General features: G+C 34.7%; 1 protein-coding gene across 2 annotated transcripts in view; it reads right to left on the bottom strand.

The window, feature by feature from the left end:
• The window catches only part of LOC143249629 (uncharacterized), a 43,652-nt gene extending 27,883 nt beyond the window's left edge, over positions 1 to 15,769 (bottom strand). The window contains exon 1 of one of the 2 annotated variants that reach the window (XM_076499814.1): positions 15,477 to 15,769. In XM_076499814.1, coding sequence (XP_076355929.1) covers positions 15,477 to 15,547 — 71 coding nt within the window. In that variant the 5' untranslated portion in view covers positions 15,548 to 15,769. The remainder of the gene's footprint in view (positions 1 to 15,476) is intronic. The other variant, XM_076499815.1, reaches the window with a different exon arrangement.
• Positions 15,770 to 17,029: the final 1,260 nt, after the last annotated feature.

Here is a 17,029-nt window from a genome sequence, read left to right as displayed (position 1 = left end):
TATCAAAGTGCTTGAGCCGACCTTGAACAACGAGTAGGGTTATTTTAAAAGGGATAAGTAATTCTGATGCGTTGGGACGCCATAATAACAATATCCAAGTGTCAGTTGGTCACACTCGATTTTATTCAAATTTCACAAGTTACACGAATCGAATTCCACTTTTCTCTCAAACATTTCTTTCTCTTTTGCTTGCCCGTTTCCATTTTAGTTTAATTCAATCGCTAACGTAAACGTAAATAGCTCCTACATTTCTGCTTTATGAAAGCCTGTCAAGAAGAGAGAGTTTTAACACAAACGATTTATTCAGCACTGAGTGAAATTATTCGTAATGAAGAGAAGTTTTTAAGTAATGATCGAATATTAACAAGATATATGGTTTTGAACTATTACAATGATTTTACTGGTGTAATCACTGGGACAAGGATCGGTGCTAGGAAGAGACATTATTTGGGTTTGTTTGTTTTGAATTTCGCGTAAAGCTACACAAGGGCTATCTGCCTTAGAAGTCGCTAATTTTGCTGTGTAAAACTAGAAGGAAGGCACCAGTCATCACCACCCACTGCCAACTCTTGGGCTACTTTGTTACTAACAAATAGTGGAATTGAACGTAACATTATAACGCCCCCACGGTTGAAAGGGCGAGCATGTCTGGTGTGACGGAGATTCGAACCCGCGACCCTCAGATTACAAGTCGAGTGCCTTCACTATCTACTATTTAGATAAAAGAGGCATTGCTTATGATAGGCTTTGGTTTTCCGAAGCTAGAAGACCTTTCATTTTTCTTGTCTTTTTACGGGTGGCAAAGTTGTAAACGTATACAGGAGCATTCAAATTAGATAGTCTTTGATTTCCAGTTATTTTTGACGTTTTCAATACTAGTATATAAATACTGATGAATGTTTGCACTCCAACGTATTCTAGTTTATACCTTAGCACTCCCACTCTAAACAATTTACTAATATATATATAACACTTTAAGCACTACTACATCTGTCGCAATGGCGACTAGTCAGAGGAGTAAATAGAAACTCTGTTTCCTAGAAAGTTTTGAATATGATTATTCATACACATCTGACAAAAAGTAGTAGTTCAGTCTTTATAACTCTTAAAAATTTGCAGTCATCAATTTATTGTTTCACTTCAGTAATAAACAGAGCGTTTCAATACTTAAAATAAATATTTTATATATTTCAGTTAGACCGGAATACTTAGTGATTTATTCGTGCAGTTGAAATCTATATATCCATATATTAGGTTAATCTATAACGAGACCTATTTTTCATATTAATATAAAAAATTAAACTTACATGTACATTCATTAACAATTTATGTTGTCCTGAAAAGGACTGTTTGGCGTTACTTTAAACATAAAATATTCAAACTCTATACTATATATGTATAAATAACTGTAATGTACTACAATTTTACTTGAGGCTTTCTTAAACAGCTGTAGATGAAAAAAATGTATTCACGAATGTAATCTTAGATTTTCTATGAGATAAACTAAGAGAAACAGCAATACTGCCATAGTTTCATAGCACCCACGTGACTTTTGCTGCTTTCTTAAAAAAAAACATTCTTTTACCAGATTAGCAGAATGTTAAATCTTTCTTCAAATGACATTGTCTGTAACAAATATCGGAAAGTTATGTAAGTTGACTCCAGATCCTGAAAAGCTAGTCACGTGACATACATGAGTCATAAGTTATAGTTCATGTCACATTCCAGGAATGCTGGAGGTACTGGTTCAAGCGTGTTACAATAGCAACGGACTTTGTGTGTGATCACAGCATACTTATGTTTGTTGTACTCATTTTGCATGTTTATTTATTTATTTTGAAGATGGTAATAAGTTTCTTTTTTAATGTCCAAGTTGGCTGAATAAATGGTTCGTATACTCCAACCTAAGTTACTTGTTTTATACAGAACACAAATCTGTGTTTTCACGTTATTTCATAAATAGCCCTCGTTTAGCTTTGCGTGAAATTCGAAAACAAACAAACTAACGTATGGCTAATGTTTAAATGTCAAGTTACGAGAATCAAGTCGATGTATTTCACATATCGATCGATAATTTTTTAAACACTTGCGAAGATTATGTACAGTGTACCAACTACATATGTACTGTGTATCAACTTCTTATGTACTGTGTAGCAACTGGTTTTAGTTCTATAACTATTTTATTATCATTATTTCCTAGTTTACAAATTTTAAATTAATATACGTATATTAATTATTTCTATGTAGGAATCAAATACGCTATTCATTAGAACGAGTGAAATGTACAAGTTAGAAAGACATACATGTTTACAGCTCAATATTGACTACTTTAATACTAAGACATTATCAACCGAAGAGATAGACAAGCTGAATAAATATACAACGACTAGCGATTTATTACACTATGTAACACAAATTTTGTTATCATCATAATGTTAGCAGATTGAGATTTTGATAAATGAACAAAACTTCCAAATAAATTCAGATACACAGAAGGAAGGATCTTTACACTTAAATCTGTATTTTAAGAATGAGGAAATACACTATGTAACACAAATTTTGTTCCTGGATAGTATGTGTTATTTCTTAATTGCTTATGTTGTAAAAGTTCAGAAACTGATCATTATTCCCCTCAAACTTTGCTTTTGTGATCTGGATAATGAAATTTAGAAATTAACCTATTTTCTTTGTAAAAACGGGCAAATTTGCACATTTTCATTTACATAAGGTCTGAACGAAACAAGATATGAATCAAGATTTACATGTATTTATACTAAAGTCATACAAAAATGTTTAGTAGTGAGTAGTTTTTCGAGATTTGCGACTGTAATGTAAATCACTTTACGTATCAACCCCCATATATAGTCTCTCATCATGTTTTGGTTATACGCTCCCAGGCCACAAAAGCAAAAGTTTGAAGAGAAAAATAGATCTTTTCCATTTACTTTAGGCATAAGCAATTGGGAAATAACACTTTCTGCACAGGAACATAAAAAGTAAAAGTATTGTTACATGGTGTTATTCAGGGCGAGAAGAGGTAAGTTTTTTCATATAATGATTTCTTGCTTCACACTTTTGTAGACTTATTAACATAAACACTAAGCAGTCAGTCCTCTGTGTATGTTGTGAGTTAAACTAATGGATGATTTGTTTGTTTGTAGTGAAGCGCAAAGCTGCACAATAGGTTATCTATGCTCTGCTTACCACGGGTATCGCAAACCTGTTTGTAACAATGTAAATCCATAGATATGCCGCTGTGCCACTAGGGGGCACTAATATATGGGTTTGTTGTTTTTTTTTATAGCAAGGCCACATCGGGCTATCTGCTGAGCCCACCTAGGGGAATCGAACCCCTGATTTTAGCGTTGTAAATCCGTAGACGTACCGCTGTATTAGCGGGGGGCTACTAACATATGGATATCTGTTTAATAGTACAAGTAAATCATAAATTACGCTATGCAGTGAACCTAACTGTAATACACAAATAATAAATTTAAGTATTAAAATGCTTTATAAGTTGACCGTGACGACAGTGTAGTGTTAAAAAATATAGAGAAAGAAACAGTGGTCGTCTTCATGATGTGATGAATTATCTAGTGTTTGGCAGTTGTTGTTTGTTTTGGAAAACAGGCCGCTACATAGATTGTAGCATATTAATATCCACGAAGTACAATATACAGATAATACATATGTAAAGCACAAAATTATTCAACGTGATGTATTCACATGTTGATATATGTTGAACATGTTAATCAACAACACCCTCTGAAGGCTCGCTAGTGAATCACGTAACAAACATCTGCTTGCATAAAATAGGTGACCTTATTGTTTAACACTTTAGAACTATCTGTCCTCTGGTGGCAATCTGTGAAACTATGAACGGTATGTTCTTTTTGGCACAGAACAGGCAGGTTAGCTATTCGTGTCTTACTATTCAACATCAGAAACTTAGAATCATTTAGCATCTACAGTATGCGATCTAATAATTACTGTATGCGTACTTTTATTTTTACGTTTGAGATAAGTAGTTTTTGGAATGTTTAGACTCTTGTATACAGTTTTTGTAATATCTTTCACATGCGATAAAACCTGAAAGAATTGAAACCTGACCTTTTTTGAAGAAATTGGTTAATGGGCCCCAATCAAACGTATGTTGCACCTTACAGGCCTGTTTAATCACCTCTTCTTCCATTCAGTCATCAACAGTTGATGAATTTTATTTTGGAAAAGTTATTTCATTTCAATCACCACTATTAATAGGGCTGATGACAGATGTCTTTGAAAAGCTCATCAAATGGTCGATAGCTTGTAAAAGACATTCTTGATAAACAAGTGTTCACTATAGCACCCATTTGAAAGTTGGAGAGATCTCTACTCATACCATTAGGTTGTTCGAAAATAATGGGGGAATTTTATTCAAAAAATTTAATCATTAATAGGAATAAGAAACCTGTCTTTTTAACGACTTCATATAAACCATTGAAAAACTAAAGCTTTCTTCTATTAATTATTGCTTTTATTCTTTTTCTAAAACTTTATTTCCAATATTTCATACTTTTACAATTAATGATGAAAAAAAAAACAGTTGCGCATCATTTTTCTGCATAAATACAAATTGGTCATAATGCATCGCAAACAGCTCGCAACATCAACCAAGCATGACGCGAAGGAACCAACTCAAAACGTACAGTACAGCGTTGGTTCCTAAATTTCGTAATGGAAATGTGAGTCTTGCAAATAAGGAGGGCAGATGATGTCCCTCTGCTGTTGCAATTGACCAACTGAGAACATTAGTGGAAAGAAACTCGCGCCAAACTTTTCCGAGTGTGTGTGTTTTCTTATACCAAAGCCACATCGGGCTATCTGCTCAGCCCACCGAGGGGAATCGAACCCCTGATTTTAGCGTTGTAAATCCGGAGAAATTTACAACGCCTTTTGTAAAGGCTGTAGTAGCGGGGGGGGCAACTTTTCCGAGAAATGGCACAAGAATTAGATATGAGCATTTCCACAGCTTCGGACAATCTCGAGCAAATTGGAAAAGTGAAAAAGTTCGACAAGTGGGTTTCATACTAACTCAGTGAAAACTAGAAAAATCGCCGTTTTGAACTGTGCTCTATGCTGATTTTGTGGAACAAAAATTACCCATTTCTTTCTCAAATTGTCACCTGTTATGAAAGTAGATCCTTTACGACAACAAAAAGCGATCTGCGCAGTGGCTTAACCGTAAAGAGGCTCCAAAATGCATCCCATAACCAAAGTTACATCAACAGAAGCTCATAGCCACAGTATGGTAGTCTGTGGCCGGTGTTATCCATTACAACTTGCTCAGGGCCAGAATATCACTATAGAGGTTAACTGTCAAGAATTGGAAGAAATTCATAGAAAGTTGTGTGAAAAAAATGTCAGCATTAGTCAATCGAAGAGGACCAATCTTGCTTCATGATTATCTTCGGCCATGCGTTGCTCAAATGACGCCACAGAAACTCAGTGAAATGGACTATGAAACATTATCTGATCCTCCTTACTTCCCAGACTTTTTCGAGCATTTGAACAACTTTTTACCTGAGAAAAGATTCAACAACAAAGCAGCAGCAGAGAATGGATTTAAAGATCTTTTAGTTTCAGGACTTCAGAATTTTATCGTCATGGCATAAATAATCTTGTTTCTCGTTGGCAAAAAGTGTATACATTCACAAGGTTCCTGTTTTGATTAATAAAATTGTTTTGAATTTTTTAAAATTTCATATTAAAGTTAAAATTTAAAATTTACATTATTTTTCGTACAACCTAATTTCTGTCTTTAAGACCAACAATGATATAAGATATACTTGCGTCTACACGACTCATAAAATCATCTTACATGGTAGATGATCAGTTTATTTAACATATTTGCAACTAAATGTGGATATTTACCAATATATGTAAGGAAGGAGTCCTAATAAAGTGGCCAGTCAATATCTTGGTAAACAATATATTGTATCATGACTTATTTAAGACACTGATACCAAGAAGCACTAGTATTATATTTACAGAGCTAATCAGTAATATAGCAAAATAATATTGTGTCGTAGTTATAACCCTAATTCTACCAAATAATGTTACCAATCTCGTAACACAAACACTACAAAATATTTGTGTAATACCTACAACTCTTTGGTCACAACGCATATGTGTTACAGTACTGTTATAATAAAACATAATACAGTTACACTCATAAGTTTATTTCAAAAAAGTATTATTGTTTTACAATATTAGTATGTGTGTGTTTTTCTTTTAGCAAAGTCACAGCGGGCTATCTGCTCAGTCCACCGCTGATTTTAGCCTTGTAAATCCATAGACTTACCGTTGTACCAGCGGGAGACACAATATTAGTATTGCAAAATAACGATATACCTAACGTCGTATTAACATAAAATAATCGAGCCTTATTTTCGTAACAGCTGAGACACGAAGGAAGAAAAAAGTGTTACATCAACAAAAGATGCTGTTTTTCTGTACCTGAATTTTGTAATGGATCAAATAAAGTTATTGAAACACGCTGGGAAAACTATATTAATAAAAAAGTTAAAATTTAATTATTGAAACGCTACAAAGATTGCGCTGCTATATCCTAGTTTGTTAAACCACCGAATTGAATTCAGACATGATAAAATTATCGAGCAGACTTCCTAACTTGCCAAGACTGTTGGAAAATTTTCGTCATTCAATAAATCGTCATTAATTTCAAGAATATTAATAAATTTGCAACTTAATGTTTAGTATGAAATAGCATCAACTGTGAGTAATTTTACATAGCAACGGTTTTCGAAATTATGCTTTTAAATGCGTAATTATAACTAAGCTTGACGATTTACTCGTTAGTCGATTAATACACAACTCCCCCTACAACTCGTACAAAATAAAACCCGGATATGTGCTGGCGTCTTAACTTTTTCAACCACTACATTATTTTAACACAGTTTACCCTTGATTTCATTTGATATACTTCTTCTGAAGGTCGCCATTTGCGCATTTATAAAAAACATTTTGTCAATATATTTTTATCGCAAGCTATATGAACATTTCTTATTTGGTGAATAAGTTGTTAACATCGAATTAATATCATCATGCAGTCACCATTATTTGTTGTGTTTTGTTTGTTTTTTCAAATGCGAAGTAATCTCAAGCTGATCTTCCGTAAATTTGTTTGCTTTTAAGCAAAGCCACTCTGGAATATCTGCTGTTCCATCATGTGGGTCCACCCGCTGGTCCAGCGGTAAGTCTACGGACTTACAACGCTAAACTCAGGGGTTCGATTATCCTCGGTGGGCTCAGCAGATAGACCGATGTGGCTTTGCTAAAAAAAAAACACACACACACACACTCCATCATGTGGAATCGAACCTAGGACTTTTTAAGCATTGTAAATTCGTAAAGTTACCACTGTTCCACCAAGGGACTCTTTTTAAATGATTTAAATAAACGCCAATATGTGTGTGTATCTGTTTCTTACACATTTCCACAATTCTTGATCAGTCAGCACCAAACTTGACACAGCGATACAGAATGATATGAGGAAGGTCATGAGGGGGTTTGAACCCTCTTCTGATTTCATGTATAATTTCGGAAAAACTACTTTTAATGTTTATTGTGTTGAAAGAAAGAAAATATAAGCACAAATCCCTACCCTTTGTTACAAACACGTTTTTATTTCACCCGTCCAACGAACCGGAACTCCAGCTAGTAATTTAATAATTAAATATTGAAAACATGTTTTATCCTAATGATGAGAGAAATAATATTTTGTTTCTAACATGCCACGATTACATCATTACAAATAATTAGGTGGCCAGTTAGACAACTTATTTACATGTGTTGTTTGAATTGAATAAACACAAACAATATTCAATGAAGATTTGAATCATAACAATATTTTGTAATCGTTATCATGGTCACTAAACAGTAAACTTATCCAGTTTGTGAACGGTTTTATTTAATTTTGTGAAAATAAAGAAACATGTTTACAAACATTGTAACTCAATAATACAATAGTATAACTATAAAATATAAAAACACTGGAGTTAAACAAAGAACCAAACATCAACAAAAGACTTTTATTAAGCCTTAAGTAATCTCCAGTCATGTGTGTCAGGTTTTATATGGGCCGAATTCTTTACAGTAGGTGGCTATGACTTTGATGAACACAATGATGGAATGAATGCTTTCTTGAAGAGATGTGAAAGATTCCCCCAAAATTTGAACTTGGTCAAAGGTGGTTGTCCAGTCTGCCTCAGCCCCTTTTAACAGGAAAAAGGCCTACAAGTATATATAGGCATGATTTCAGAAGATACCATGGACTAACACAAGATAAAAGTGACCTTTCTGAAACAGAATAGAGACAACCCTTCAGATTCACCACAAGAAAGAAGTACTATTTTCATGAGTAATCAGTGTATAACTGATGATCAGCTCAAGTTAACAAACAGGTCAACAGTACCGGTGGTGATTGAAACGTGACAAACATCGAGAGGTGCCATCAAATCACAACATGCCAGTAAGTAAAAGCTATGTAGGAGACAAGAAACTGAAGGTCCTACGAGACACTGGGTGTAAAAGTACAGCAGTGAAACCAGTCTTGTATCTGATGACCATATGATATGTAAAGTACATCTTTGTGTGCTGATTGATAGAACAATGAGAAAGTTTTTCGTAGCAAGAATATAAAGATGGACACTCCTTACTGTATAGGAGGTTTCGAGGCCATTTGCAGGAAGACACTCCTTTATGACTTGTTGATTGAAATAAAACAGGCAGTGAAGTGTAGAGGAACCAGGTAAAAAGAAGGTAGATGAAGCATCTATAGTCACCACTAGAGCTTAAGAAACGAAGACCAATCAAAGCATTACGCTGCTGTTATTATCAAAAGGATACAACCCAAAAGTAGGTCTGCAGGAACTGAAGGAAGCACAAAAGAAAGACCATTCACTGCAGAATCATTGGAACAGTTCCTGGGAAAAAGTACTGGATCTATCATGACAGTTATACCAAAGAAGTTAAAATATAATATTACCAATATAAGTTAGACCTCAAGTGATGAAGCTGCCTCGCGAATCAATGGCAGGAGAACACCTAGGAGCAAAGAAGACGGCAGACAGGATCGTCAGCAACTTACATTGCTCAGAGATTATTGGAGATGTGAACAGATTCTGCAAGTCATATGACCTCTGCAAAAAAACAATACCTTACAAGAAGGTAGACAAGGTACCGCTGGGTAAAAATGCCTCTCATAACAGAGCCATTCAGCAGAGCAACTGTGAACCTGATTGAACCACTAGAACATGTTTCTTACAATAATAACAGGTATTAGCTGACAGTACTTGACTATGTAACACGTTATCCGGAAGCCATAACACTGTCAAAACTAGAGACAGAGAAATTAGCAGAAGCTTTCCTGGAAATGTTCTGCAGAGCAGGCTTTCCAAAAAAGTCCTCAATTATAGATGAGCCCAGTTTCCTTCAGAACTGATTCTAAATGTGAGCATACTCTTGCAGGCAGTATTATTTAGTTATTAAGAAGTCCTATAAGCAAGTACAGGATTTTCACCCTTTGAGTTATGGAAGAGCAGTATGAGGTCCGATGCAGATAATGAAAGAGATATAGGCAAGGGAAGAAAAGTCAAAAGTGAGGAACACATACCTGTTTGTGCTAGACCTTATAACTTAAGTGGAGAAGACCTGTCAGCTTGTTTGAGAAAAATCTGTATACAGCTCGAGGCAGTTAAAAGCACTTCTATTACAAAAAAGCCAAGAATTAACGCTTCAAGGTACAGAGAGAAGACCTCAATTCTGCTACCCACAGACAACAACAACTCGCCCTGCAGAGAAAAGAACCTACTGAAGTACAGGAAGGAACTGGTCAGCAAAATGGACTACAAAGTGAAAATGAACGGAAAAGGTACTTTGAAAGGGAGAAAGACATAACAAATACAGTTATTGAGCCACAAATGGATGTTGCAGATATGGCTGCTATAGATACAAAATCAGAAGATGGTGACTTTGTCATAGAAAATGAGAACTTCCTGAGCTAAAGACTACTGGGTGAAGATGAGACACAAAGATCTCAACATCAGTGAAGAACAGACTGGCAACAAAAGGAAAGAGCTACAAGATCTACTGTGCCATTGTGCAAATGTCTTCACAGATAAATGATGCAAGACAGACTTCATACAACATATGATCAAAACCACAACCAAAGATCCAGCTAAGGTGAAGCCCAATCAGATGCCCTCTGCAATAAGAGACCGGATAAAGTAAGATGTTGAGATTATGTTAGAAGCGGAAAACATTGAGCTTGGGAATTTAAATAACTGTTCATCAGCAATAGCCGTGAAGAAGAGGGTGGATCAGCTTGCTTCTGCAGAGACTTTCAAACGCTGAACTTCATGATAAAATTCGAACCTATGTGTAACATAAAGGCTATCATGTCAAAACTCTGTGTAGCGAAATTTTTTCAAAGATCTACCTCAGTAAATGTTATTGACACATCCTGATGAAGATCGTATCTATATAGAAGACAACCTTTGCCACATTAGGTGAAGATGAAAGATTTTAACTCCATGAAGAGTAAGATGTTGCACAACACAACCAACATCGAGCATTATGTTGATGACATTCTGACACACACACACATATCCAGATGAAACGATTACCTAGAGAAACTTAGATAGCTTTTCAGATGAGCGAGAGCAACAGGTCTGACCATCAGACCATCTAAGTGCTGCATTGGATATTCTGTGCTGGAGTTTGTTGGACACAAAATGGGCGATCGACAGATAGTCATGGAAGAAGAGAATCTGACCCACATAAAATGCACCAGCACCAATGACCAAGCGGCAAGTGAGATCGTTCCAAATATTAGTGAGATATTACAGGATGTTCATCCCAAACTATGGTTTCGATCTTCTTCAGCCATCGTCAGGTTCACAAATAAAGAAAGAGATAACTGACCGGAAGCTGACCACATATTTGAGTGTCGGAACGTTGAGGGCGGTGTTAGATGTTTGAATATATAATTTTATATTATTTATTTTATTATTTTTAATATAGGTATAAAGGTGCTCCTTTGTATTGGTTTATTTTGGGTTTAAGTTGTTGTATAAGTAAGGCTTCTTTAATTTTGCGTTTGTTTATGTTTGTTTCTTTATTTAGTATTTGAGTGTTTTCTATGGTTATGTTGTGTTTATTTGACTTGCAGTTTTCGAAAACGTGTGAAGGTGACTTTTTATGTTCATTGAATCTGGTTTCCATTTTTCTACTTGTTTCTCCAATATAGAAGTCGTGGCAGTTATCACATTGTATTTTATAAATAATGTTGGTGTGGTGTTTGTCAGTGTAGTTTATACATAGTAGAGACCTCAGTTTTGTGCCTGGTTTTTGAATAAATTTGCTATTAACTGGAATGTCATATTTTGTTACTAGTTTTTGCCAAATTTTGGTTATTTTTCCGCTGATGTCAGGAATATATGGTATGCAGCAGTATATGGTTTCGTGAGTTTTTGATTCCTGAGATATATTTACTTTTGTTGGTTGATTTTGCTTTCTGTCAAGGTGTGTGCGTATAATGTTTTCTACGGTTTCTGGAGGAAACTTATTGATGTTGATGAAGTATTGTTTTATTTTGTCTAATTCATCTTTAATTTTATCTGGTGATCTAGTTTTATGGCTGTGTTTATTTGGTTCCTTAGTATGTTGAGTTTTTGTTTTGTTTCATGTGCTGAGTTCCAAGGAATGTATAGTCCAGTATGGGTGATTTTTCGGTGGATTTCTGTTTTACATTATGTGTCGGTTCTTGTAATTTTGAGGTTAAGAAATGATATTTGATTGTTTTCTTCCTGTTTACATGCGAAGTTAATGTTGGGATGTATAGAGTTAATGTGATTGAAAAAATTAAGTGTGTGTTCTGTAGATCTTAATCCCGCAACCGTGTCATCTACATATCTGTACCAGTATAGTGGTGGATGTAATGCTGTGTTAATTGCTTGAGTTTCAACTTGTGTCATAAAAATATTGTGTAACATAAAAGCTATCATGTCAAAACCCTGTGTAGCCAAGTTTTTTCAAAGATCTACCTCAGTAAATGTTATTGGCACATCCTGATGGAGATCGCATCTATATAGAAGACAACCTTTGCCACATTAGATGAGGATGAAAGTTGCCAGTTGAAGAGAATGACATTTGTATTAGTCAATTCAGCAGCAACATTCAACTCCATGAAGAGTAAGATGTTGCATAACACAACCAACATCGAGCATTATGTTGATGACATTCTGACACACACACACACATATCCAGATGTAAAGATTACCTAGAGAAACTTAGATAGCCTTTCAGATGAGCGAGGGCAACAGGTCTGATCATCAGACCATCTAAGTGCTGCATTGGATATTCTGTGCTGGAGTTTGTTGGACACAAAATGGGCGATCGACAGATAGTCATGGAAGAAAAGAATATGACTCACATAGAATGCATCAGCATCAATGACCAAGCGGCAAGTGAGATCGTTCCAAATGTTTGTGAGGTATTACAGGAAGTTCATCCCAAACTATGGTTAAGTTGCTGCACAAATGACTGGCCTAACAAAGACAAGTCCACGCAACAAGGTGAAGTGGGAACACCTATAGCACATACCATTTCAGCAGTTAAAGAACGTGTTTGGAAGCTCACAAATCCTGTTAGATGTTTGAATATATAACACCGCCCTCTACATTCTCTACGTTTTTACATATATATATATATGCACTGCTTACCATGGATATCGAAACCCGGTTTCTAACAATGAAAGTCCTAAGACATTAATTATTTTAAAAGCAATAATTATGACAAGTTTCGTTAGGTAACTCTATATGAGTCGTACATTGTGCTTGCAGTTTAGTTGTTGTACTGCAGGGTGGCCCATAAGTCCCTACCCATCCACATATCTTATGTATCCAGTGTGTCTGTGTGCTGTCCCTCATTCTCGCTGCTTAATATTATGCGACGCCATGTCATAATACGCTCTTCAAGTGTAAATTGACTTACATCGGCCATATTTCTCTCAAAAAAAACAAAAAATTTATAATACATGCGTAATTGAATATAGCATAATAACATATGGATGGGTAGGGACTTACGGGCCACCCTGTAGAGTTCGTAACGCTGTTAACACCATCTCACTCGAAGCTTCTAAATTTATATCGTTACATTAATATTGTTGTTACTTGGGGGTTTGTTTCTTTGTTTAGAATTAAGCACAAAGCTACACAATGGACTGTCTGTGACCTAGCACTAGAGGGCTAGATATTTCTAGAAATTTCTGTCACATTTGATAAATACGTGCAGAAATAGGATGCAAGTAAAAAGTTAAAGTAAGATAGTAAAAGGGAAAATTTATTTCTATTTGTTTCAGAATTTCGCGCAAAGCTACACGAGGGCTATCTGCGTTAGTCATCCCTAAGTTAGCAGTGTAAGTCTAGAGGAAAGGCGGCTACTCTTCACCATCCACCGCTAACTCTTAAGCTACTCTTTTACCAAGGAATAGTTAGATTGACCGTCACGTTATAACGTCCTAACGGCTGAAAGGGCGAGCATGTTTGGTGTGACGGATATTCGAACACGCGACCCTCAGATTACGAGTCAAGTGCCTTAACCACCTGGCCATGTTGGGCCGGAAAGGGAAAGTAAGACATAGGTCGTGAAAAGATCAGATCTAGACTCTATGAGTTTAACCATGAATAATGTATAGTGTCAACTTTTAAAAATATATAATTGTAGAATGTATTGTAAGAAACAGAGTAAAGAATAATAATTCGTCTTATTAATTGTATTCTAAAGTACAATAAAATCATGCATGTATATAATACAAACATAATATATATTCATACATAGAAATAGAACAAACAACGACAAATATAAACACAAACGCATTCCTCTTTTCATGCAATTTTTTTTTCCTTCATGTTCCTATCTTCGAAATATTTATTTTAATCAGTCGACGGAGGAGGTACCATTTTTTCCTGAAAGGCCCTCACAAAAAGAAACATTTTTGCTTTTAATGAATTCTTTTCTTAGATTGACCGTCCAGCACATATGAGGATTTATGGATCTATATTGATATCGAAATGAAATTTTAGGAATTTGATGCTCAATTTTTTCTAATGATTAACCGTTTAGCAGATACAGAGCATGACAGACAAACGTTTGGCTATTATATATGTGATTAAACCATTTGGTGTGGCACCATAGCAAAAATAAAGCTATTCTTTGGGATGAGCAGTGAAATTCCAAAATAATAATAACACGGGAATATTGTTTGTAGTCGCGCAGAAGTGAAAATATTAACTTTATTTTCACGAATTGCACTAAACAAGTATTAGAATATGACAAAATATTGATTTTAAAATATTTTTTATTGTTGTACATAAAAATGTGTCACACCTATCAAGTAGCACAAATCCTTTGACAACCTGAAATAACATTGTTAGTAACATTATTTAGGTTTCACCATAGACATTTCGACAAGACTACTGTTCTAAAACTACTGAATTATTATTGACAATAGTAAACAAATTACTACTTTCTGACATTTTAAATTAACCAACTGTTATTATGTTCATAATAGGGATGTTTATTAATATACCAATAACTGTACACTACTCATCATAGAGAAAGTGAAGAGAAAGAAAATGACATACACGTTTTTTTGGGTAAGTACACCTTATACGTAAGATTTCCTTTGTCCTAATTTATCACATAACAAAGCCAATGAATTACCTGGATATACGGGTGTTTTTTTTACTCTTATATGCTGTTTTCTTCGCTCTATGTGACTGCTCAGTTTTCAAGTTAAACAAGGTGTTTTTTTTTAACACTTATATACTGTTTACTTCGTCACATGTGACTGCTCTGTTTTCAAGTTAAACAGTTTAACTTATTACTTTAAACAAGAAACAAACAGGAGCTGAGGTGGGCTAGACAAAACGTTGAGGGTGTTACACCCTATATCTTTTGGGCACACATACTATATTATTAAAGAGGTGAAATATAAATACTGAAATTTTTGTTAGGTGTGACGGGGGTTATAGGAGAGACTAAGGTACATATTCAGGTAGATTCAGGCCCAGCAGATTCACCTAACAGCCGTTTCTGCAAAGCACATCAGTTCAAAGTAAACAATAAAGCTCTAATTGACTAGTTATGGATCACAATTTTCACTGAAATTACACAGCATAGAGAGAGACTAGAAGACAGCATTTGAATATGGCACGTCTTTTATTTGTTTTAATTTATCAAGTTGCTATTCTAGGTGAACTGATAAGATACTAAATTACTTGTGAAAACTTAAACTTTTTGCCATACGTCTCAACTGATATATTTATAAATCGTATGTGTATGCGTTTGTGCTTTAAGTCTTTCTTTATGTGTGTACCAAACAAATACTTATAAATAAAAAACGTGCTTACGTTCTAGAATTCTGCTTGTACTCACCACCATTGTCACGCCAATCACTTAGAAACCCTAGAGATGACAACATTCTTGGATTTTTGGCTTCACGAAGGAATACAACTAATATTTATATTTATGTGCAGAAAGATTAATTATTCAAAACATAATACAGTTTCAAACCAATTTGATCTTCTCAGACAACAAGGGAACTTTGACCAACAAATACAGTACATCAGTACATAACGACGGGCATATCACTATTTTTTTTCCCCGTTTTCCTGTTTACAGTACACCAGCTCTTGACGTAGTTGGGGGAGCATTTGTCTATTTACTAATATTGAAGTTTTTTTCTAACGGGGTTTTATTTTGTCCTTGGAATGAAATTAAATCAACTGTGTTCACGCAACATGCACTAAACATTGAGTTACAGATAAATATTTTTGTTATTAACACGATATTTATATACTTGTACGTACAAAAGGTGAAAGAAGAAGGAAGTTTGTTTTTAATGCAAAGCTACGTAATAAGCTATCTGCGCTCTGTGCACCTCGGAGAATCAGACACTAAATTTTAGTGTTGTAAGTTCGTATACTAACCGTTAACTCACCAATGGACGTTGGACGACGGGAGAAAGAAACACCAACATAAATTAGTGATATAACGTAGTATAGCTCCCCCCCCCAGCTCATAAATACAGAGTGTTTCAAAAACATGTATACACACTTTAGAAATTTATGTCTCGCAAACATCAGAGGAACTGTGGATGGCAATACTGCAAAAAGCACATAAAATTTCATCTGACTTGTGCTCTGTAATATGTACAACTTTTAAAGAGAGATGTCGCTCATATATCAATGTTGGCGGCGGACATTTTGAACATCTCATCTAAGTTTAGTTTATTGCAAAAGAATTGTATGTTTTTGAGCTTTACAATGAAAAAGGTTTACGAAAACTGTGTATATGATGCACAAGATATAAAGTTTTAAACTGTGTATAATACACAATTTTGAAACACCCAATATAATTGTTATTTTTTTTATAATATTAAAAATCATAGATGCATAGCTGTAATTTTATGTAAAAATATTCTTAGATTATAGTCTGCCCAAAATGGTTCATACTAAACTTCAGTTTCCGAAATTTCCCTAGAACATAATTTTCGCAACTTTGTAGAATCACATTATTCAAACTTATTAATTATAAACCAAAAATCTTAACGTATTTAGATATCTAGTTAGACGATATGTATCTTCTAATAACGTGCACAACAGCAAGAAACACAAATTGCGATAACGATTTGACAGCATAATAAAATTGTTCAGATGAAATAATCAAAGAATAGTTTTGTTTCATAACATGGAACTCTAAAACAAAGAAAACATCTTACACTTTTGTCACTATTATTGAATAATAATTTATTTTTAACAGTCATCCAATGTAAAGCAAAAGAAAAACTGTTCACATCTTTTATTAGAAGGTAATCAGTGTTCATTTTTTCCCTATTACCGCAAAAAACAAAATCGTATTCCACACTTTAGGGTTGTAGATGCGTTATAAGAGAAAGTGTGAA

This window comes from Tachypleus tridentatus, chromosome 4 (assembly GCF_004210375.1).
Source record: "Tachypleus tridentatus isolate NWPU-2018 chromosome 4, ASM421037v1, whole genome shotgun sequence".
Taxonomy (NCBI): domain Eukaryota; kingdom Metazoa; phylum Arthropoda; class Merostomata; order Xiphosura; family Limulidae; genus Tachypleus; species Tachypleus tridentatus.
The sequence above is the reverse complement of the archived record's forward strand: the minus strand, read 5'-3'. Positions and strand labels throughout refer to the sequence as shown.